Below are 25,160 nucleotides of genomic sequence, written 5' to 3' on the forward strand. Positions count from 1 at the left end.
CGAAGCTGTGTGAGTTCTCTAATTATGTTTAAGGTTATTGTGATTCTCTGGACCTTTCGAGATGTGTATATGGATATTTATTGATGTATACAAGTGTGTATATGTATGCATAAGAGGTTACATGAGGTTGGAAGAGGATTAGAAGTTAAACGAAATGAATCGGAACAACTTCAATAAAATCTCGGACCCGATTTTAGTCTATATTGTAGGAGGAATATCTCCTAGTATATGAGGAGTTTTAAGGTGTTTCCAAAGCCTAAAACTAAGTTCATCGAGTCTAGTTTTCAATGAAACAAACCGCTTGTCAAAACGATATCGGGGTAATGAGATATGGACGATACAAGTTGGATGAGCGGGGATTAAGACTTAAATGTTCACAATTTTTCAATTGTGGCCGTGTGGGCCCCACAAACACAAGGCAAAAATCAGATTTTTGCCCATGCTCAGTTGGGGGAACGTGCAAGACCCCTTGGGCAGAAAAATATCCAACTTTGTTGACCAAAAGTTGCATGCCAACTCATTTTTCCCAATGCCACAAATTGAACAAGAGAGAGAAGCTCTCATCTTCTCCAACTAGAGAAAGAGAACCACGGCTATGGCAGCTCCTCCACCACCAAAAAAAATCAGTTTTCTTCCTCAAATCAACTCCTCATCTAGTGTACAAGAACGTGTAGCAGTTGTTGGAAAGAAACAAGGGGGTGTAGCACCTCAATAGGGTTGAAGATTCGGCCAAAGTGAAGAACAAGTTGTAAGGTAAGAATGTTTATTGTTCTTGTGTTGCATGATGATTTGAATGTATAGTTCATGAAGGTTGTTGTTGGATTGTTGTTGTAGTTGAAGTAGAGAGTGAGCCGTGAGTGTTGGGGAAGCCATTGTTGGTTTCATTTTGTATGTATTGTTGGTGAATTGAATGAGTGTCAACATATGTAAATGAACAAAGATTGTAGAAGTTGGTTTATGATGTTGTATGTTGGTATTGGACTGTTTTGTGAGGGAGTTAGTGAACTGTTTTTACTTGATATTTTGATTGTTATTATCATGAATTTCATGATGGAAATGAAGGTGTTTAATGGTTGGAGTTGAAACTAAAATCGTTTGTGAGTTATTGTAAGGATTATAGAAATGACGATGTAGTTTAGTTGTGTACGAATTGATGTTGTATTTGTCGTGTGGATAGCTGGTCATAACCTACTGAAAATATATGAAAAGAAGGCATGAAATAATGTGTAAGAATCATAGGTGGTTTGCTTAGTATGTTCGTAAATGTTTGCAAGAATTCCGAACATTGTTTAGGGACTGTTTTGGACATGTTATTGGACTGTTTTGGACATGTTGTGGTAATGGACTGTTTTCTAAAAGGTTTAAATGAGCCATGTGTTGTAGGCTTTAATGGAATCATGTTTAACCTCCTTGTACATGTATTGGAAATGGATTGAATGTGTTGTGGTTTGGATGAATGGATGAAAATCATGAAGTTGTTATAGTTGTGTTGAAGCCGTGTAAAGGGGCTGTTTTAGGGGAAATTATGGACTGTTTTGTGCCAAGTTTTGATTGTTGTTGTTATGAACATTGTGGTATATTGTATGTATGTTGAATATGTGAATTTAGGTGTTAAAGAAACAAATCAAATTGAAGTACGCAAGCAGTCCAAAACAGTGGACTGTTTTAAGGTTAGAAGCAAATTAGTGAATGTTGAATATTGATTGTTGCTATGAACGTGTAGTGAAAGTGAAGCTTAATGATTCAAGTTGAAATTGAAATGGTTTGTGGGCTGTTATAAGAATAAATATGATGCTGAAACAGTTCCGATAATCGCATAAGTAATGTTGTAAACGTGTTGTTGTCGTTGTAATTGAAGTTGGAAAATTGCGAAATAGAAATTGTAGTGTTGTGTGTGCTGTTTGGCCGTGAGTATGGGACAGTTTTGAATGATGTATGGACTGTCCAAAGTCCCTTAAATCATGTTTATACAAGTTTGGATTGATACATGAAAGAATGACTAGCAATATTAGCTTGTAGCACTAGTTGGTTTGAATGCGAACGAAACGTCGTCTAAATGTTAGAAAGGGATTGTGAGTGTCAAAATACGTATCGAATTCCCTCGTAAACTAATCATAGCTTGTGATATCTTGATATAGGATAAGTACCATTGGGCATCAAGTACAAGTTATTATACGACTAAACGCTAAAGGTATGTAAAGCTTATTCCTTCTTTTCTTGGCATGTCCTAGACGTAGTATGAAATGATATGAACCTTGGGGGAAATTCTATTCTCTAGTTCCATGCATGACTTATGATTCTATATTTCCTTAATGCTATTGTCACGAGCCTACTACATGATTGACTAATGAATGATGTATAGAAGTTCCTACTCTTAAAAGAATGGCATGAATAGAAGTATACTTGATTTTCAAAAGCTACATCATGAAATTGATACATGTACATGAAAGCTGAAACGTTCCTTGCTATGGCTTATAATGAGAGTTGAAAAGAATTGAATATGATTATTATCCCAATACTTTAGAGCTGGTTAGTTGCTTATCTATTGAGTCTCAAAAGATGCATTGCATACATGTGGTTGCTTATTATTCTGCTCGTGCTTATCGCTATATCCTTCACTGAGTCCCGGGCCAGGACACGTTCTCGTGCGCACATCTACTATATTATTACCGAGTCCCTCATTAAAGGGCCGGGACACGTATATGTTTATGTTTATGATGCTATGACTATATTCACCGAGTCCCTCACTAGAGGGCCGGGACACGTTATATATATATGATGATATGATGATGTGATGATATGATGATATGGAGATGGTGGCCAGGAGGGCATATATATTCCTTATTACCGAGTCCCTTACGAAAGGGCGGGGACACGTCTATGTGCATGTTTATGATACTATGATTTTAATTACCGAGCCCCTCACTAGAGGGCCGGGACACGTATATATGTTATATACAGAATGATTATGCATCTTTGATTACAAAACACTATATTGACATTGATATGAGAATGATACAGATGAAATATGTTCAAAGGCAAGTCTTTATGAAATTCTGTTAGTTGCATTGAGTCCTATACATCTTATCTCAGTATGAGTCTATCACTATGTTTCATGCTTTACATGCTCAGTACATATTCCGTACTGACCCCCTTTCTTCGGGGGGCTGCGTTCATGCCCGCAGGTACAGACGTTCATTTCGGAGATCCGCCAGCTTAGGACACTTATTCAGCTATTTTGACTGCTCCTTTGTTCCGGAGCCTAGCTTGTGGTATAACTCCCTTATATTGAATTCATATGAGTTTATTTGGGTACGGCGGGGCCCTGTCCCGCCATATGATACGGTCATTACTCTTAGAGGTCTGTGGACATTTGTGTGGGTCTGTTTATGGTTGTTGACGCATTTTATGATTATGACATATGTTTGGGGCGTACCCATTCGTAATGGAAGCCTTGTCGGCTTGCATATATATGTATGTTTGGTATGTTGCATATCGTGGCAGCCTTGTCGGCTTGCGTAGAAAAATATATGTTGTTGTTTAAAAATTGTAACTCCTCAGGAGACAGGTGCCTACGACATACAAAAAAACAAAATTTTGACAGCTTTAAAACAACACCATACCTTTTTATACAAATAAGTTCATGACATACTAGTTATAAATGATTATAGTTAACAAGTGACATGAGTGTCCAATTCGGGCACTAGTCACGGCCTACGGGGTTGGGTCGTGACAGAAGTGGTATCAGAGCGGTCCTTCCTCGGAGTGTCTACAGACCGTGTCTAGTAGAGTCTTGTTTATCGATGTGTTGTGCACCACATTTATAAACAGGAAGCTACAGGACATTTAGGATGTTACCTTTCTTTCATATCTAAGATCGTGCGATAGAGCCCAGTCATAGGAAATGAAATTCTTTATACTAACATTTGATTTCAGCTAAAGAACGGCATCGACAAAAGAAAGTGATTGATGATATTGGATGTTTTAAAGCACGCAGGTAAGCAGGGGTACGAAGAATGCATGTCGGGTAAGGTATTTGAAGAACGATTGAAATGTAGAGTTAAAGATTGAAAGTGAAGTTAAACAGGAAAGTGTAACAGGTGCAGTTTGGATTAGACATACGAGGTAAGTCCATCATTTTCATGCTGTTGTTAATATTGGGAGCCCTGTGTGGCTATGATATGATGTGATGTGTATATATATATATATGTTGGCCCTGTGAGACATTGTTGGTATTTCCTGCGTGCAGGTTCTGGGATAGTAAGGAAATACAGAGGGAACTCTGCTAAAATTTTCCACAAGTATAAAAGGAAATGATAGGGCAATTTGGAAGGGTTTGTGATAATAAGAGATGATTTAGAAAATGCTGGAAAATCTTATTAGGGTGTTATATGAGGTATCGACTGAATTGATAAGCAGGGATAAATTATGACGAGTTTATAGTTAAAAGAAGTAATAGTATGATTAAGACAAGAGTACAGAAAAAAAAAAAAAGAATTGTGACGGATGCGAATGTATTGGTAAGACAGGCTGTGAGGTTGTGAAGGATAAAATTGACTAGGAAGGGTGAAAGGTTAAGTTTGCTTATACAACACTAATGTAACATTCGAGGACGAATGTTCCTAAGGGGGGAAGAATGTTACACTCCATAATAATCCGTGCTACTGTGTTAAAACAAGAAAGAATTAGTTAAGAAGGTTCAAGGAAAGTTAATCGAGTTAGTAAGAATATCGTTATATATATGGTTGTCTTAAGTATCTCGAGGTGACATGGTAACCTAAAGGATTTGAAATCGCGTTATGAGTATGTATATGTGGTAATGCGAGTGACCTTTTAAAGTATTTGAGATTATTAGTAATGATATAGAAGATGGACAAAATATATGAACATACTTTTGCGATTGGAGTTTCGTCGAAGCTGTGTGAGTTCTCTAATTATGTTTAAGGTTATTGTGATTCTCTGGACCTTTCGAGATGTGTATATGGATATTTATTGATGTATACAAGTGTGTATATGTATGCATAAGAGGTTACATGAGGTTGGAAGAGGATTAGAAGTTAAACGAAATGAATCGGAACAACTTCAATAAAATCTCGGACCCGATTTTAGTCTATATTGTAGGAGGAATATCTCCTAGTATATGAGGAGTTTTAAGGTGTTTCCAAAGCCTAAAACTAAGTTCATCGAGTCTAGTTTTCAATGAAACAAACCGCTTGTCAAAACGATATCGGGGTAATGAGATATGGACGATACAAGTTGGATGAGCGGGGATTAAGACTTAAATGTTCACAATTTTTCAATTGTGGCCGTGTGGGCCCCACAAACACAAGGCAAAAATCAGATTTTTGCCCATGCTCAGTTGGGGGAACGTGCAAGACCCCTTGGGCAGAAAAATATCCAACTTTGTTGACCAAAAGTTGCATGCCAACTCATTTTTCCCAATGCCACAAATTGAACAAGAGAGAGAAGCTCTCATCTTCTCCAACTAGAGAAAGAGAACCACGGCTATGGCAGCTCCTCCACCACCAAAAAAAATCAGTTTTCTTCCTCAAATCAACTCCTCATCTAGTGTACAAGAACGTGTAGCAGTTGTTGGAAAGAAACAAGGGGGTGTAGCACCTCAATAGGGTTGAAGATTCGGCCAAAGTGAAGAACAAGTTGTAAGGTAAGAATGTTTATTGTTCTTGTGTTGCATGATGATTTGAATGTATAGTTCATGAAGGTTGTTGTTGGATTGTTGTTGTAGTTGAAGTAGAGAGTGAGCCGTGAGTGTTGGGGAAGCCATTGTTGGTTTCATTTTGTATGTATTGTTGGTGAATTGAATGAGTGTCAACATATGTAAATGAACAAAGATTGTAGAAGTTGGTTTATGATGTTGTATGTTGGTATTGGACTGTTTTGTGAGGGAGTTAGTGAACTGTTTTTACTTGATATTTTGATTGTTATTATCATGAATTTCATGATGGAAATGAAGGTGTTTAATGGTTGGAGTTGAAACTAAAATCGTTTGTGAGTTATTGTAAGGATTATAGAAATGACGATGTAGTTTAGTTGTGTACGAATTGATGTTGTATTTGTCGTGTGGATAGCTGGTCATAACCTACTGAAAATATATGAAAAGAAGGCATGAAATAATGTGTAAGAATCATAGGTGGTTTGCTTAGTATGTTCGTAAATGTTTGCAAGAATTCCGAACATTGTTTAGGGACTGTTTTGGACATGTTATTGGACTGTTTTGGACATGTTGTGGTAATGGACTGTTTTCTAAAAGGTTTAAATGAGCCATGTGTTGTAGGCTTTAATGGAATCATGTTTAACCTCCTTGTACATGTATTGGAAATGGATTGAATGTGTTGTGGTTTGGATGAATGGATGAAAATCATGAAGTTGTTATAGTTGTGTTGAAGCCGTGTAAAGGGGCTGTTTTAGGGGAAATTATGGACTGTTTTGTGCCAAGTTTTGATTGTTGTTGTTATGAACATTGTGGTATATTGTATGTATGTTGAATATGTGAATTTAGGTGTTAAAGAAACAAATCAAATTGAAGTACGCAAGCAGTCCAAAACAGTGGACTGTTTTAAGGTTAGAAGCAAATTAGTGAATGTTGAATATTGATTGTTGCTATGAACGTGTAGTGAAAGTGAAGCTTAATGATTCAAGTTGAAATTGAAATGGTTTGTGGGCTGTTATAAGAATAAATATGATGCTGAAACAGTTCCGATAATCGCATAAGTAATGTTGTAAACGTGTTGTTGTCGTTGTAATTGAAGTTGGAAAATTGCGAAATAGAAATTGTAGTGTTGTGTGTGCTGTTTGGCCGTGAGTATGGGACAGTTTTGAATGATGTATGGACTGTCCAAAGTCCCTTAAATCATGTTTATACAAGTTTGGATTGATACATGAAAGAATGACTAGCAATATTAGCTTGTAGCACTAGTTGGTTTGAATGCGAACGAAACGTCGTCTAAATGTTAGAAAGGGATTGTGAGTGTCAAAATACGTATCGAATTCCCTCGTAAACTAATCATAGCTTGTGATATCTTGATATAGGATAAGTACCATTGGGCATCAAGTACAAGTTATTATACGACTAAACGCTAAAGGTATGTAAAGCTTATTCCTTCTTTTCTTGGCATGTCCTAGACGTAGTATGAAATGATATGAACCTTGGGGGAAATTCTATTCTCTAGTTCCATGCATGACTTATGATTCTATATTTCCTTAATGCTATTGTCACGAGCCTACTACATGATTGACTAATGAATGATGTATAGAAGTTCCTACTCTTAAAAGAATGGCATGAATAGAAGTATACTTGATTTTCAAAAGCTACATCATGAAATTGATACATGTACATGAAAGCTGAAACGTTCCTTGCTATGGCTTATAATGAGAGTTGAAAAGAATTGAATATGATTATTATCCCAATACTTTAGAGCTGGTTAGTTGCTTATCTATTGAGTCTCAAAAGATGCATTGCATACATGTGGTTGCTTATTATTCTGCTCGTGCTTATCGCTATATCCTTCACTGAGTCCCGGGCCAGGACACGTTCTCGTGCGCACATCTACTATATTATTACCGAGTCCCTCATTAAAGGGCCGGGACACGTATATGTTTATGTTTATGATGCTATGACTATATTCACCGAGTCCCTCACTAGAGGGCCGGGACACGTTATATATATATGATGATATGATGATGTGATGATATGATGATATGGAGATGGTGGCCAGGAGGGCATATATATTCCTTATTACCGAGTCCCTTACGAAAGGGCGGGGACACGTCTATGTGCATGTTTATGATACTATGATTTTAATTACCGAGCCCCTCACTAGAGGGCCGGGACACGTATATATGTTATATACAGAATGATTATGCATCTTTGATTACAAAACACTATATTGACATTGATATGAGAATGATACAGATGAAATATGTTCAAAGGCAAGTCTTTATGAAATTCTGTTAGTTGCATTGAGTCCTATACATCTTATCTCAGTATGAGTCTATCACTATGTTTCATGCTTTACATGCTCAGTACATATTCCGTACTGACCCCCTTTCTTCGGGGGGCTGCGTTCATGCCCGCAGGTACAGACGTTCATTTCGGAGATCCGCCAGCTTAGGACACTTATTCAGCTATTTTGACTGCTCCTTTGTTCCGGAGCCTAGCTTGTGGTATAACTCCCTTATATTGAATTCATATGAGTTTATTTGGGTACGGCGGGGCCCTGTCCCGCCATATGATACGGTCATTACTCTTAGAGGTCTGTGGACATTTGTGTGGGTCTGTTTATGGTTGTTGACGCATTTTATGATTATGACATATGTTTGGGGCGTACCCATTCGTAATGGAAGCCTTGTCGGCTTGCATATATATGTATGTTTGGTATGTTGCATATCGTGGCAGCCTTGTCGGCTTGCGTAGAAAAATATATGTTGTTGTTTAAAAATTGTAACTCCTCAGGAGACAGGTGCCTACGACATACAAAAAAACAAAATTTTGACAGCTTTAAAACAACACCATACCTTTTTATACAAATAAGTTCATGACATACTAGTTATAAATGATTATAGTTAACAAGTGACATGAGTGTCCAATTCGGGCACTAGTCACGGCCTACGGGGTTGGGTCGTGACAAATTTACTCATCCTTGATAGATTAAGAAGCCAAACACATACCTTAGCATCATAGAATTTCAGGAAAAATCAAGATTTGGGGACAGACAATTTGGTCTCAAGTGTTTCAGCAATTGCAGCACTGAGTTTCTTGTTAACATCTGCATTTAAGCCCTCAATGGAGACCAACTTAGCATAGGCCGTTGTTCTGTACCCCCAAAAGATATGGGAACAGATCCCTTCAACACAATCATGACACACTGCACAAAAAGGAAAAAACAATCTTAATGTACTATAGAGAAACCAACCTAACAAAAAGGATGCTAAAACATGTCAACTGAGCTTCTCAAGAGAGACTAAAAGGAGGCAAAAAAACGTACTTTCTTAAATGTTAAATGTTCATCAGGTAATGCATTTTCTACAAATAGGCCATTATTTTCTACTTAGTGAGACTTATGACTTAATCAAGCCAGAGACTGATTATCTTTTCTGATTAAGTGCTAGAGAATGATTATCTTGTAATACTAATAGCTTTCAGAACTTTAATTGTGAAGTTAACCGATCCTTCAGGGCAGAATTGACTTAAAAACATGATTGGTCATTTCAAAAGTTACTATATAATCAGTTAATTAACGCAGTCTCTAGTCCAATGAAAATCCATGATTATTTTAGTTGCATCGTGCATGCATGCATACATACACACACACACACACCACGAATGTACTTTTGCAGAAAATTACTGAGCTCCACAAACTGACACTTAGCCCGAACAATGCACAATACAGACACAAGCAAAATTGTCTTCACAAGTCAAAAGAGATCAAGAGCAAGAAGACGCAGACACCAGAGGTGGAGACACTGAAAGAGGTCCGCTTATAAAATTCCTGAGCTCCATAAACTGACACTTAGCCCGAACAATGCACAATACAGACACAAGCAAAATTGTCTTCACAAGTCAAAAGAGATCAAGAGCAAGAAGACGCAGACACCCGAGGTGGAGACACCGAAAGAGGTTCGCTTATTATCAGTGTTATCACAAATTTGAAGGACTAAAAGAACAAAAAGCCAACATTGATTACTTGGGACCAATCATGAACATCAATTCCTCTTCTCCACCATTGCCCATGGCCCACCTTTACCTTTACCCACTCTTTTAAAACCTACCCTGCAACCTAAAGTAACCCACCTCTCCTTTTCTAGAATAATTCTACAGGTTAGAGTTGCAGCAGCAGAAGAACCCTTCTGCCTCCCTGCTAGATAGCTCATAATCCAATGATCTCAGGCAACTATCAAAAGCGTTTTGTGCCAACACATGTGGTCTAAATCAAAGTAACAATTAGCCATATAAGATACAGCTCCAGACTAACACAACAATGAGTGCTTGTACCAAAAGCTATATAAATTGTACACTTTAACCAACTACTTTTTTATCCCACGTGGACATATGTCATAGTACTGAATATTTATTCTCTTCTCATGTATACACGTATGCACTTCAATGTTAATTCTCCGACACATTTATTTCCTCCGTGCAAAAGAACGCAACATCAATGAAAATGAAATAAAAGTGCTAATTTAGCGGCGTGGAAATATAATAAGCAATTTTCCAAAGTAAATTCAAAAGACCAAAACATAAGATACCATTTCTTCTGTAGTTGTAATTTTAATAGTATAGACTGGGAAACCATCGGTAGAGATTAATTTCATTAGCTTAAACCATGAAAATCTATTCTCGTTGAAGTTTATCATCTATATATCTTCTATGATGTGATGTCCAATTGAAACCTAAACCGTTTCAATTACCAAAATAATCATCAATTTTCTTAGATTTTGATCCAGATACAATTGCGGATATGCACTCCCTATAAATTCAAGAAAGAATGAAAATAGCTACCATTGAATTGAACACATTGAAGAAGAGAGAGCGGTGAAAAGTCAGGAAAGAAGAGGGAAAACAACTTACCTTCCCCAGAAATACAGCAGCAGCAGCGAAATTTAAGGCGATAATCTAAATTGTGGAGCAGTAGGGAGGCCAGAAGCAGAAGCGAAAGACAATACATCTCTTTGATCGGTAGATTCTAGAACAAAGAAGAAGAGTGTATATTTTTGCCCCTGCTCGTCCCTTCTTCGTCCTCCAACTCTCATTTCTAATATAGTAGAGATTAGTATATAATACAATAGGATTAGATGGATGAAACTTGCAGGATCGTCTTGGATGAATTTATAAAATCAAGAGGAATGGGGCAGCAAACCATATTAGGAACCAATTGACCCAACACGTCATGGTTGAAGTACCAATAGCAAAACAATTCCAAAGCTTGTTTACACAAGTCAGTCTTATACAACTTCTAACGAAACACGACGTAAAAAGTGTCCTCCAGTAGAAAATGCATCAGTATTAAATTGAGTTAAAAGTATAGCATCAGTCTCCAACTTATAGGGGAAAAGGAAGTTAAAAGTATGGCAGCTATATCCATAAGTTACATGCAATTGCAGACATCTTTCAACGGATCTGTGGGTCAATAAAGAAACCTTTCAATGTTCAACGGCAGTATGACACAATGTCACTACAAGGAGTATCACCAAATGCAAAGAAATTGAAGGGTATTAGACCTGTGGAAACAAATGCAATGGAAGAGGTCATATAACTTCATAGATCGAATAGAATGCAATTAACATGAAATATTTTCAACCAAAAACATCGAAACATCTTTCAGGGATCCTAAACTAATTATTTGCTATCTCATTAACAAAGTAAGGGAGACCCTTGCCCGTCTCCCAAAAAGGCAAGGCTGTTCTGAGCCAAAAACCTCTGGTAAAGCATTTTAACAAACACAATGTTGTTCTTTTCACAAAAACATAGAGAAAATTATTAGTGCAGTTTGCAAGTATTTGATCCAAGATTATTTCGGACACGCAAATTGAAATGCCATGGCTTATCTTATTTCTATTATAACTCATCAAGAGAACATAGCTTTGCACCAACTTTTCAGATGCCGATACCTCATAAGTTCACCTTTTTGAATCGAAATGACAAGAAGTACTGAATTTCCATTTAGTTTATATCTTGTGAGTCAATTTATCCTTATTTTGGAATACAAAGCTTAAATCCCCTCACCCACAATAAATAAATAAATAAATAAGAGCAACTAGCAGCAAATTCATAACTTAGTGGTTTAATTTGTGTGTGTCCAGGACTCCAAGCTTGGTCTTTTGCTAACCACACCAACGTGTGAGCTTTATTCACTTGCTCATAGAAACTGGGCTTAAGACCTTTGCCATGTCATTTTTTGATAACCTAAAGACATGTACCATGTGATAACATGCAGATTTACATTACTATCAAAAGATATTCAGTTGTTTCTCAAATAACATCTTCATTGATTTTTAAGAAATATGCCATCCTTGTTTAGTATTGCCAGCAGCTAATGCAAATAAGTAAACCATTAAAATAAGCTTGACTCATAGGATTTGCAGCACAACAAAGATGCGAAAAATTAAACCAACTCAACCCTTGAACTGTAAGAGATATAAACTGCACCTTGAATGATTTTGAAGGACGAGTGGACAGATCTGCACATCCTTCTTGCGAATAGAAGTTGATGATCATAGACGTTTACAAAACGAGGGTTAAACAAATCAAAATGGTCCATTGCACTTATCTAGACAGACTATGGTGCTGTAGAAGGAAAAGAGACAAAGTACCTGCTATAGCGCATTCAAGCTGGTATTACAGTGTCCTGTAGCATTTGAATATGGAGAACATTAAAACCAGTTACATTAGGCTTTTCTCTTAGTAACATACAACTAAATCGACACTGACAATATTTCTACAAAGACTATAAATGAGTTTAAGAGTTACATCTATATGGTTGTGAATGCTTGATTAGTAATGATCTAGACATATGTATAAACTGCTTGAAATGGTAGCAATTCTAACTTTACTGGATATGAATCAGAAAAGGTATATACAGCCTACATCAGCCATATCGTTTGAAAAGAAAAAAGTAAAACAAATAGTAAGACTTTGTGACAAATATACACTCGCTCAAACCCATCATCAATCCTCACACCTCACCTAGCTTCATACCATGAGCAGAATTCAATCCATTGTTGTGCAGAAAATGATCTAGGTAAAATCTGTCGAAATAATAAATGCTACCAATAACCACAGATAAAAACTAGATATAGAGTTCTCAACATCAACTTAAATGCGCACACTGCGACATGTATGCCTTTTTCGAAGAATAAAAGGGACTCTACTGAACTTAATCACATTCTAATAAGACTGGAGCTGTTGATCTAGAAAATAAAGAAAGAATAGACGAAATATCTTAACAACCAGTGATTTTATCTAGAAGCAACAATGTTTTTTTCGGTAGATTCAGAGCCAAAACTAAAAGGAAATTATGCAACATGGCAACACTTTGAGATAGAAAACCTCCAGCACTTTCAGTTTAACATACATGTGCGACACACAACTTGTCCATAAGATGAAATAACATGAGAAGTTTAATCCATGCAGTTCTCCTTAAGAAACAGATCATATGATGCGGGAAAACTTTGTTATCCCTTGATTATAAATTGTAGATCTTTCACTTACGTTTCTCAGTGTTCTTCTGTTTATGCAAGAGAAATTACAGGTATTCCCCCATACTTCAACCCTATGATAAGTTCTCCCACTTTACAAATTGAGATGCAAATCTCAATGAAGCAGAAACATGGAAGGAAGCAATCTAATATCATAACACATCAGATGTGACTCAGTCAATCTGTTCCTTATTAAGTATTAATAATTCCTAATGTTCAAGTCCGATCTAAACTAACCATAAAAGGAACAATATGGGAAGCACCTCCATACCTGATAAAATAGCAATGGAACCTCAACTTAAGTAAATTCAGCTCTGTTTAGTGCTTCAAGACACTTGAATTGCAGTGACTTTATGACCTATCATAGTATAAGCAACACAAAACCATCAAATAAAACTCTCTGTAAGGAACGTTTACTCAAAGCCATATATGGTTACAAGGGATTAGTTGCATGCATTATGGCTAGAATTTGCTTTGTCAGCCATGAACTACAACTTTCAGGATCATGCCATTTTACAGCCATTGTTTCCGCCATCGTCTGTGTTTTGGTAGTTTGTTTTGGGGCATCCTAGTTTGATTGAGGTATCTTTAGGGGATCTCTTCCATGCAGTGGGTGCTGTTTTCAGAGGGATTCCATTGAGGCATGTTTGGTTTGACTTTTGCGCCATCGGGACATGGTCAGCTTATTGCACCAGCGTGTTATACTATTTGGATGTTATTGTAAGATGGGACAAACGGATAGCTGAAGCTCAAATGTTCTTAATTGTAATGATCCACCAGTTAGTCAGAAACTCTGTTAGCAGTGGGCTAGCAGCTTTGCCGAGCAAGGCATGGACTAGGCTAGAATGTCAAGTGAAGATCGTGAGTGTTCCAGAGGGTTCACTTGCATCAGAAACTTGCCGGTTCAAGGGGTCTATTCGTGTGATGCAACAAGTCAGAGTTGTTGGCCATTCTGAGAGGGGAAAATTGGAAACAATTTTTTTTTTCTTTCGAACGGTCTAGGCTTTCGAACAATATGATAATATATCAATTTATTATGGGTGTTACAGCATTACAAGTACATGTTGAGTTGATTCTCCAGTGTACCAATCAATTGTTCCTCCTATGAAATTGTGTTTGCGATCGCTTTGCTGTCACTATCGAAGTAAACAAATATGTCTATGTATTGAGTAAAACTTCGGAATTGATTGGCAGACCTATATCTGATATGCCTTTTTGTAATTTCCCCATCCATTCATGTAGTTCCCAAAGTTGTGAACACTTCTTTTATGCACCTAAAACACCTAAAAAAGGATTGAAGAAAAAATTATTCAGTCGTTATCGAAGAAAGAATTTGTTTAGTTGTTTCAGGCTTATCGCTAAACATTTTAACTGCGTGAAAGTTCTTCCCTTTTGAATTGATTCTTGGAGGATCTTGTGCATAATGATGTTAGTACTAAGTCACTATCATGAATATTATATCACCCAAAGTACCCGCAAGGCCGAAAATAGAAAAATCAGAGGAAAACAATTTACTTTTCAGAACCACCTGCTAAGAAACTAACAAAAACAAATGATACCAGGGCAAATCATTTTTCAAATGAACTATGAACATTGAAACAAAGAGAAAAAAAAAAGAAAAAAAGAAAAAAAGAAGATCACTCGAAATTGAATAAAAATGCTAAGTAGATTTAATTATCGAGAAAAGCCGGATTTTAGTTCATCAAATATCCAAAATCATGTAGGTATCTATTTCTTTCTTTCAAACAATGTACAAATTAGATACAATGCTGATATGATCACCTAAAAATCCAAAGAAGAACGAAAATAGCTACCATTGTAGTTCCATTTCCAAGAATTGGACACATTCTACAAAGTCAGAAATACAGCAGCATTGACCAGTAACAACAACCAGATGCAGAGAGCGAGAAATATGAGAGAAAATAGATATCTTGATCAAGTAGATTCCAGAATCTGTGCGAAAATGGAAGAATCGTATATACATAGCAGAGTGACTTTAGTTCCAAATTTGCCCCAAATGAAACATGAAAATTACAATTGTTCCCCTGTTCGTCCTTCCCAACTCCCATTTCTATATATTAGCAAAATTAGTAAAATACGCATTGCTGTGCACCATAAATTGATGTTGGCATTTCACACCCCTTTAATGACAGAAAAGAATCTGGCCACATGCCTAACAGGTAGAAGAAAAGAAAGTAAACAGCACAAACTGTACTATTATTACTGACTTCCTGGTAGCCAGAGATACATTACAGAAACAACTGCGGAAAAACTGCCAGAAATTGGATCATGGCATATGAAGCCTCAACATTCCACTGGCAATACTGGGAAAAACATCCCTACTCGAGAATGTATTGAAAATTACAAAATACACACTGCAGTGAAGCACTAATTCACAACTCACGTATTTCTTCATCCTTACAGCTTTGAAGCTGCAGCCTTGTCTAAAAACCAAACCAATTCTCCTTCAGGTGAAACCATCTGCACAGGCAGCAAATCAGAACTGTCACTATCACCTAGCGTTTTATGCACTACGTCTGCCTTCCCAGCACCTGCTACTACAAGTGCGATATTTGCAGATGAGTTTATTACAGGAAATGTAAATGTAATCCTGTCCGACGGAGGTTTTGGAGAGTCCTTGATGAAGGTGACCCACTTCTCTTTCTCATGGACAAGAGGATGCCCAGGAAACAAGGATGCTACATGTCCATCTGGACCCATACCCAATAGCATCACATCAAATTTTGGAAATCCACTCTCTTTAGAGATGTCTACAATATCGCTGTCAACTAAGTGCTTTAGACAAGTCTCATAATCATCTGCTGCACCCTCTGCTGATAATGCCTCATTAATGGCATACACATGACCAGCAGGAATAGGTATCTGTCCAAGAGAAGTAAAGGCGGTAGACAGAATTAAAGATGTGAAATGAGAATACTGATGATGTAACAGCTATCATCATTCATAATAAGATCAAATAACGAAGGCAGTTCACATATGAAGCAAGTATCTATCTATATAGAAAAGGAGAGGCAAAAGAATGGTAGGATGAAAAGTGTCATCACCACAAAAATCAGAATTTAAAAATAGAAAATAAAAAAATAAAAAACAAAACTGCAAGTGAACTAGATAATTATTTAAAAAAAGAAAGTAGATAATTCTTTTTTCTTAAAAAAAGTCACTGTGACCGTTTGTAACTCTTTTAATCAGACGTCTCCTGTAGTAGTTACACCGCAAACTTCCTTTTCCCCCCTACAATTAGATCATCGTAATCTTCTTTTGCGAATTTCCTCATCTTCCAATATAAGTGCTTTATGAATTCAGACGTTTTAGGAGAAGCAATTGGCTTGTTTGCTAATACTAATTTTTGTTTGCATTGATAGTCTCTTTGAAGCAAAATTGATAAATATCACTATCAAAGGAGGCATTTGTAGTTTCTTTGCAGCAAAATTACAAAAAAGAATTTCATCTCTTCATCCTTGGAAGGCTTAGAGACTCTCAGTGGCAGCAACCACACAGAGACAAAAAGACAATGCTTACTTGAGGAATCCTCAACATGTTTTCCACCAGCATATATATAGCTTTTCTTAAAGGATTAATTTAGTCATTTTATGCTTATACTTTTAGTTTGTTGTTGAAGGGGAGCCTTGGCGTAACTAGTAAAGTTGCTGCCATGTGACCAAGAGGTCACAGGTTCGAGCCATGGAAACAGCCTCTTGCAGAAATGCAAGGTAAGGCTGCCTACAATAGACCCTTGTGGGCTGGCCCTTCCCCGGACCCCACGCATAGCGGGAGCTTAGAGCACCGGGCTGCCCTTTTTACTTTTAGTTTGTTGTTGGTTACTACATCAAGGTTGTATTTTGTTTTATGATGTCGTGAGTTGGTACATTTGGATAAGAGTATAAAATCTAAGCAAAGGAAATGGAATGTTTAATTTGGAGTAATAGTTACTCTTTCAGTTACGAAATTTTAGGTCTTCAAGCATTACTTGGAAGCTTTCTAGCCAAACACTACATGCTTTTGGAGGTGCTGGATGCGATGAAGGTAACTAAAATAGATCAATTACGTTGTTAATATAATTCTCTTTCGTTGTTTTTCACAGTTATTTTTCTTAACTAAAATAGATCAATTACGTTCTTAATATAATTTTGCTCGCAACCATCTTCATTTTAGATGCTTTGTGCTTTAGAGCTGGCCGGACTGCCAAATAAGATGTCAAGGCAAGCCCATTGAACTTGCTGGAATTGGCGAAGAGCACTGAGAGTGAGGTGCAATTCAAGCCCACTTCTAATGGAATTCAGCAAAGTCAACATTAAGTTCAAGTGTCCAATTGATATTACCAGCAGCTCTATGAGGTATTGAGTTGGCCAATTGCGCTCATTAAATTTTACAACATGCACAATTGACCATTGTGCTTAAGCTATATTGAACTACTTCTCAATTGATCCTCTAACACTTAACCCCACTAAACTCCTCTAGCTACAAAAGCTCTCCAAATCATTCTCATTAAGAAATCTTTACAATTTTAGATGTTTGAAGTATTTTTCTAATAAACAACAACAACATGCCCTAATCCCACAAGTATGGGGAGGGTAAGATGTATGCAGACCTTACCCCTACCTTTGTGGCTGTTTCTGATAGACCCTCGGCTCAAAGGAAGTAATTCAAACGATAATGAAAGGAAAATAACAACAACTAAAGGCAGACACACAAAGCAAATAATGCAATAGTAGTAGTGAGACACGGAGTTTGCTAATACTTGATCATTATTCATAATATAAATCCCCCACAAAAATAAAAGGGGACCTGCTCCACTGTTTAAAATCATTTATACACCGCATATTCATTTAAATGCGATGTACGGAGAAGTCCGATGTGAAATACACTTGCATTAAATAAGTCAATCTTTGTTGTTCATTATGGAAAAAAAAAATCTATTTATTAAAGTTCATGCATAATTCAAGTGTGAAATAACTATGTCATATAGTTTGGATGGTTAAAAGGTGAATTTTCAACACAGTAAATCAAATTAAAAGGGATCTTAATGAACTCGGAACAGAAGTTATCAGTGAATGTACTTAATAAAAAAGATTCTTGAGAGACCTCCCCTCATACACACAAAAGTCTAAAGTCCACTTCTAACTGTCGACTTACAACACTTACTTGCAAGGATGTATAAGTGATCATAGAAGTATAAAATTCAATCTAGCTAACTAGTGTTGCTTTTCTATCAAATAACAAGAGAGGGGATTAAGGTGCGAGCAAGCCGATCCGAAACCACGGTTATCAATTATAAAAAAAAACAAAAAAAACAAGAGAGACGATAAGCTTTTTGTGGGAACAGAAGATGCGCTGAGTTTCTTTTCCAAAGTGAAAAAGCTAAAACTGATAAATGGTTAATTTTGCACAATAGCTTTGCACATGATTAACCGAGAGCGCCCAAAAATAGGGTCAAACTATAAGGAGCTAAAGCCAGATGCCACACCCAAGGGGTGAATAGGGGTATCGGTTGCAGGGCTCAAGGTTTGTCAGTACACCAAATGTTTCACCCCTACACTTCAGTGATAGGTTCCGCTTCCCAATAATTTACCAGAAAGCTTTTGGCGAGCACTAATTTTTGCTCGTATGACAATTATTTTTTTCTTTGCTCCAACTTCTGCACTATAAGTGCTACTGAAGGCGTCTACAGTCATTTTAGCCCATTGCAAAGCATATGTTGATCTGCAAATCACAGTAGAAATTGTGTAATTCTCAAACGTAAACGTGAGAAAGCAAACAGCCTACACCTCCACTCCTGTCCCAAGTACATAAAAGGAGAAAGGGAAGACCGTCTTTTTTTCTGCATTTCCATCTTCTACAATGTCAAATACCAACCAACAACTTGCGTCATCGGCTACATTGCTCTATCTAAGAAGAAGCATCTGGCTCTGATTGCACCTTAGCAAAAGGATATTTACTTCCCTTTAGTATTTTGAATATTAAAAGCCCGTAGATCATTAAATTGAATCTTGAGAGGTCAGAAACTCAAAAATATCCTGACTGACCAGATGGTGCAACAGATCACTAAGATCAAAATTTTCTCTAATAAGAAAGATTATCCTATCTGGATAGCTGATGAGAGTGGGGATTTCACTTGCAAATCGGCTTCAAGGGTTGCTAGAAGTCAAAGGAGCATGTCTCTTACCACTAAGAAGATATGGCATCCTAAACTCCCCTTTAAAGTTTCCTTCTTTATGCTAAGGGCTCTTAATAATAGACTCCCTACTGATGGTAAGATCCAAAAATTTGGGGTTCATGGCCCTTCAATATGTGACTGTTGCAGCAATAATCAAAAGCAGGAAAATGTTGATCACTAGTTCTGTCAAGGGGAAATGAAGCAGTTGTGGCAATTTTTTTGTAACGGGGCTGGAATTCCTTGCCATCACCAAACTGTTAGGACCATGGCTATACAGTGGTGGCTCACCAAGCCTAAAAATATGATCCATGATCTCCTCCTCCAGTGCACTCCTCCAATCATTCGTTGGGACATTTGGAAGAGTAGATGCTCTAAAAAATTTGATCAAGTAGCCATTTCCAAACACAGGATAGTTAACCAAGTTTGCAGACTGGTTAACTTGGTTTTGAGAAGCAAATTTCCTCAAATGGAAGCCTATTCCAAGTTGGAAGATATTTATGATAAAGTGGAAGGGGCTCAACCTCAACCGGACATCAAGATCATCAAATAGTACAGACCAATCTCTTAACACTCTGAAGCTTAACACTGACTGTTAGGTAATCCGGGAGAAGCAGCACGTGGTGGTATCCTCAGAGACTACAGGGGCAGGATGATCATGGCCTTCTTTTCTTTCTTTGGCACTTGCAGTAACAACAAGTCTGAGACCCTTCTCTTTTAAAAGGACTCCAATGGTGCATAGATAATGGGTACAACAATATTACTCTTGAAACTGACTCCAAACTACTGGTCAATATGATCTAGGGAAGCAATAAAGCCCAGAATTACCTCAAAGACCATATGGAGAAAATTCGAAATATTATGAAGCAGAGACAGACTCAAGTTCATCACTGCTATCGGGAGGCAAACTTTGTGGCTGACACACTTGCCAACATTGGAGTTGAGCCTAAGCTAGATAGGTTCTTAACACAAGCTATAGATCTTCCAAGGAAAGCTAAAGCTTCATTGAAGAATGATCAAAGCGGTTATGTCCACTTCAGGTTCAAACTAAGAAAGGCTGCTTCACTTTTTTTTTTAATGACAAGAGAATCCGCAGCCGCTACCCTTCGGGTCCGCACAAGGTAAATCCTGCTCCTGTGCAATAGCCAGCAAACCACACAGAAGAGATTACCCACACTAGGCGAGCCCCGTGCGACGAGCTCGACCCAGAAGGAAAATCCCCTGCTGTTGTAGGCAGGGGTTTTCGAACCTGAGACTTCCACTATGGAAGCCCCATGCTCAACCAACTGAGCCACCCTTGCGGGTAAGGCTGCTTCACTTTTGTTAATGACTAAGTTCCTTTTCAGTTACTTTAAGCTAGTTCTTTTGCTTATTCAAATCATTTGTAAGAGAGGAGTCCTCTCACTTTACCTTACAGTCAGAACATATTCACTCAAGAGTTAGCTTCCTTACTCTACATGTAATTCTGTAGGCAAAGGTTTATGTCTCCTCCGTGTATTCTTTTGGGTTACTGAATAGACGGGTAGAGGTCATGCCAAAACCCCAATACCACGCGCGAGTGTAACCTGGGTAGTGGCTTGAATTTTAAAAAAGAAAAAAAAAACGAGGTGCTTCTCTTAACAACGAGAAATCTAATGTAAATTTAAATTTATTTTAACAGGGACCATCAGATCATTTTAATCCTCACTGATGCATTGGCAGGCTTTAACTTAGCTTCTTAAGCTAAGAAAGTTATAGGCTTACAGGACGCATAATTTGCATTCCCTGTTACCACTGGCCTAACATGATTACCTTCTCATCTTATTCCCAAATGTTTCATCTGGAGTTGATGAATGGAAAGCTTAATAACTACTATTGTATTCTCCATCAATACACAGATAGCACCATAAAGTCCTTTCATCTCTGTTCACATTTCCCCCTAACCTTATTTCTTAAGAGATTGAAACCATTAGCATAACCTTGTAAGTTAATTTATCTTTTTTTTAACTGTGGTGTCCGGGATAGCTTGCGCACACCTTGCATATACTATGGGGGTACCTGATTGAACATATGAGAAGAAATCGCTACTGCAATAAACCTACTGCGTCCCACATTTTGATTAGCCAAAACAAGTGAAAAAACACAATAGTTGGGGAGAAACAAGTAAATATTCACAAATAATAGGTAGAAAAGTAATCAAAACACCAGCATTAAAATCAGTATTTGTAGAAAAAGGCAAATATACCTTGGAGAGGAAAACATCATAAGCAAGCAAATAATTGCTGTCAGTATGATCCTTTGGTACAACTCTCTCATCCACCCAGAAAACATGCCACTTTGACCAATCTATCGAATCAATATACGGCGGCTCCACCAATTTCCTGTACTTGCACAACAAACATAAGCTATTAATCAAAAATCAAAATCAACCCCAACAACCTTAAAAATGAAAAGAGAATTAACAATTTACCTAAGAGACTTGATAAGTGAACCACCGGAAACAACAACAGTAAAAGCATCTCTCTCTTTGCAAAATTTCTCGGATAAATCAGCTGTATACTTGGCTAAAGACACAGCAAGTTCCTCTTCAGAATCAAACACTTTTACTTCCCCTTTGTTTTTTCCTGTCACTGTTTCAGCCATTGATGCTTTTGTACTCAACACTGAGATTCTCCTATGTTGGTGGGACCAAGAAAGTGGCTTTGTAACAATAGATCGAGAAGTCAACGGAAGAGATTGACGGAGAGGAGAGAATCGGGTATGTGAGATGCGTAAGTTAGCAGAGAGAGCACGCGAAGAAGATGCTAGGCGCAGTGCGCACTCTGTCATGGTTGTTATATATAAGGAAAATGGAGAGTGAGAAAGACTGGTCCACGGTAACTATGAAAGAAAAAGGTGAACAAACGTGTTGGAGGCTTTTTGGGGTTGGTGAGTACGTGGGGGCGTGGCAATCGATGAAGAGGTAGTGATCACTGACAGGCACGTGTGCTACTGCCTACTGGTGTTTGATAAAAATTCGTCCCATGATAAATATGAAATCCCTCTAATTGAACTTATTTCTCAAATTTACTTTATGAACTATTGACTTTCATATAAATTTTTAAGATTTATTTTGAATCATAAATTTTTAAAAAAAATCATCTTTTTTAAATATCGTATTCCTCAAATGAATTCATATAAATTGAAATGAAAAAAGTATTTTAATTTATAACTTTTTATTAATTTTAATAAGAGGTGATTATACACAAAAATATAAGCTAAATCGGGTTACAAACTCAAAATATGGGTCAGGTGGCGTAAATATATTCTCTAATTTTCCCTATATCAATCCACTAAGCCTCAATCCAAACTATTCAGAACCCTATATGAATTCAATGTATCCATTATGCAATATATTCTTGTTAATTTCATTTATCAAGACCGCATTTTGAGAAAAAAAAAATGAAAACTCATTATTGGGTATGGAAAATGGAGTCACCTGTTTGAGATGAAGTTATAGAAGACCCATTATCAAAAGCATGAGGAATAGTTGTTTGAGGTTCCATTGAAGTAGTAGCTAATTTGTGGTGTAGTCCAGTGAAAAGTTGTAATTTTTGGTGATGAATATTTATGGAGAAGAGAGGGGTTTGTGAAACCTTAAATCTTGAATTGAATAAAGAAGAAGAGTTGAAGAGGGGATGAGAAAGTGATAGCTCCATATGTGAGAAGAGAGTGAGAGGTGATTGTGAGCTATTTGAGCTTCGTTTGACCAAGGAACAAAGGAGAAGTGGAAATGACAATCGGAAACGACATCGTTTCCTTTAACTTTTATACTATGGCTTACAAAAAAGATAATCTACGTAAGTTCTTATCCCTTTTAATGTTATTATTATAAGCTCTTATCCTTTTCTATGGGAATAAATTTTATATAGAATAACTTAATCAAATATTGATTGGTTTGTTTTGCATATTAAAGAACAGCATGTTATTGTACGTTATTTATTGCTCCCTTCGGATAAAAAAAGCGTCCATTTAGTCATTTGCACACCCCTTAAGAAAATAATAACTCTTAGATAAAAATAAGTAATTTGACTAAACTATCCTTAATTAAATAAGCATTGAGATTTGATCATATAACACTTAATAAGGACAAATCTGGAAAAATAAGGTTAATTCTTTCTTAATTTGATAAGTAGACACTTCTTTTGACCCAAGAAAAAAAAATCTAACAAAAGTATTGAAAGTTGAACAAAAGAACTTTGTCTTTTAAGTCTTTTTTTTTAAAGAAAAACATATCATAATTTCTTATAAAACGTCCAAAATTAAGGATTTATTCAAGATTTTGTGATAATGCTGTGGAAAATTCTTGTACTGATGAGGAAAACCAACTGAGATTATTAGTGACTAATAAAGGGTCACCGCCAACTATTATTGTGGCTCCAATTTTGAGTCCTTTGAATTGTACTTCTCTTCTTGTTCAGTCAGTGGCATGTCCAAAGTTCGGTTTTGCGTCTGTTTGTGGACGTAGAAGAGATATGGAAGATGCCGTGGCGATTCATCCTTCTTTTCTCCAAATGGAACAAGAGAATAATGGTGCAGATTTGCATTATTTTGGCGTCTATGATGGTCATGGTTGCTCTCATGTACGTAAATACCCAAAACTATCAACTCTCTCTTTGCATTTATGAAGTTTCCGGTGGCTTACAAATTTGCCCATGTGCTATGTTTATGATATGAATTTAGCTCTGTGTCTATTATGATCGGGCAGATCCAAGATTTAAATTTGATGGTTAAACCTTTATATTTTCATCACTGAACCCCTTGCACCTTTAAAGGTGCAATTATAGGTTCAGAAATTAAAATTAGTCGATATTTTAATTATTTTTTTTCTTCAAAATATTGTGTTTAGTTCAACTCGTTGAATTTATGTTGCTGCTAAAGAATTTTTACCTGCAAAGGCAGATTCAGGATTGAAATTTTATGGATCCAGCGTTGAATGTATTAAATTTTTTAAATTATGGGTTTAGACCTACTATTTATTGCAATTCTAGTGAGATTTTACATATAAATTTATTCGTAGCGTCGAAAGTACCGGGTTCAGATAACCCGATGCTATATCTTTACACGTATATGTAATACGTGTTTGTAGCAAGAGAATTTTAACATGTAACCTAGGTAGCAAATTAGCTGTCTTATTTATCTTAATAAATTAATATAATTTTATGTTAATATCAAATGTACCTATATTTTTGACCTTGTGTTTTGGCAGCACTTCGGCATGAAGGTTATAAAATAAAAAAAAGGGTCCAATAAATAGATCTAACTTGTAAGATGATGAGAGGAATAAATGCAACTTCATATTCAGCCGGTACATTGACCCAGCTGAGCTTTGCCACTGGCCAGATTTCTTCCACAGCCCAAGGGATCGCAACAAGCTTCTAGAGGCGTGGTGGTTTTCGTGGGGGTAGAGGTCCGCCGGTTGTGGAGGCGGTTTTAGGGTTGGTACAGTTAAATTTTGAAAAAGAAATATAATGTACTTTTGATCTGTCTATTTTTAGTTTTTGTAATTCTGAATGCTGTGAATTCGATTGGGGGAATGTCATCATAGTTCCTTAAACATCGTAAAAGTAATTTTTCTAGTCATTTACTTGTGTTTGGTGCGCATTTTAGAAAATATTAAGATATATATATATATATTCAAAGCAAATCACGATGAAAATTTTGAATTTGGAGTACAATTTCTAGTGTGGGGGTTTAGGGGCAGGTGACGTGGGAGGTAAGCGGGGGTAGGTCGGCTGCGTGGGGGTGGGATGAA

General features: G+C 36.9%; 1 protein-coding gene and 1 long non-coding RNA gene across 2 annotated transcripts; one reads left to right on the top strand and one right to left on the bottom strand.

Moving 5' to 3' along the window:
- Positions 1–15,323: 15,323 nt before the first annotated feature.
- LOC132632137 (probable 6-phosphogluconolactonase 4, chloroplastic) lies at positions 15,324–22,345 on the bottom strand. Its single transcript, XM_060347976.1, has 3 exons — positions 21,837–22,345; positions 21,612–21,747; positions 15,324–16,098 (listed from the first exon to the last, which is right to left on the bottom strand). Exons 1-3 carry the CDS (start codon positions 22,193–22,195, stop codon positions 15,634–15,636), a joined length of 960 nt encoding a protein of 319 aa, XP_060203959.1. The 5' UTR covers positions 22,196–22,345; the 3' UTR covers positions 15,324–15,633.
- Positions 22,346–23,569: 1,224 nt separating this feature from the next.
- Positions 23,570–24,894, top strand: LOC132634079 (uncharacterized). The gene is made up of 2 exons (XR_009580031.1): positions 23,570–23,988; positions 24,615–24,894. It is a non-coding gene; the product is annotated as an uncharacterized LOC132634079 (long non-coding RNA).
- Positions 24,895–25,160: the final 266 nt, after the last annotated feature.

The sequence above is a fragment of the Lycium barbarum genome, chromosome 3 (assembly GCF_019175385.1).
Source record: "Lycium barbarum isolate Lr01 chromosome 3, ASM1917538v2, whole genome shotgun sequence".
Lineage (NCBI taxonomy): Eukaryota > Viridiplantae > Streptophyta > Magnoliopsida > Solanales > Solanaceae > Lycium > Lycium barbarum.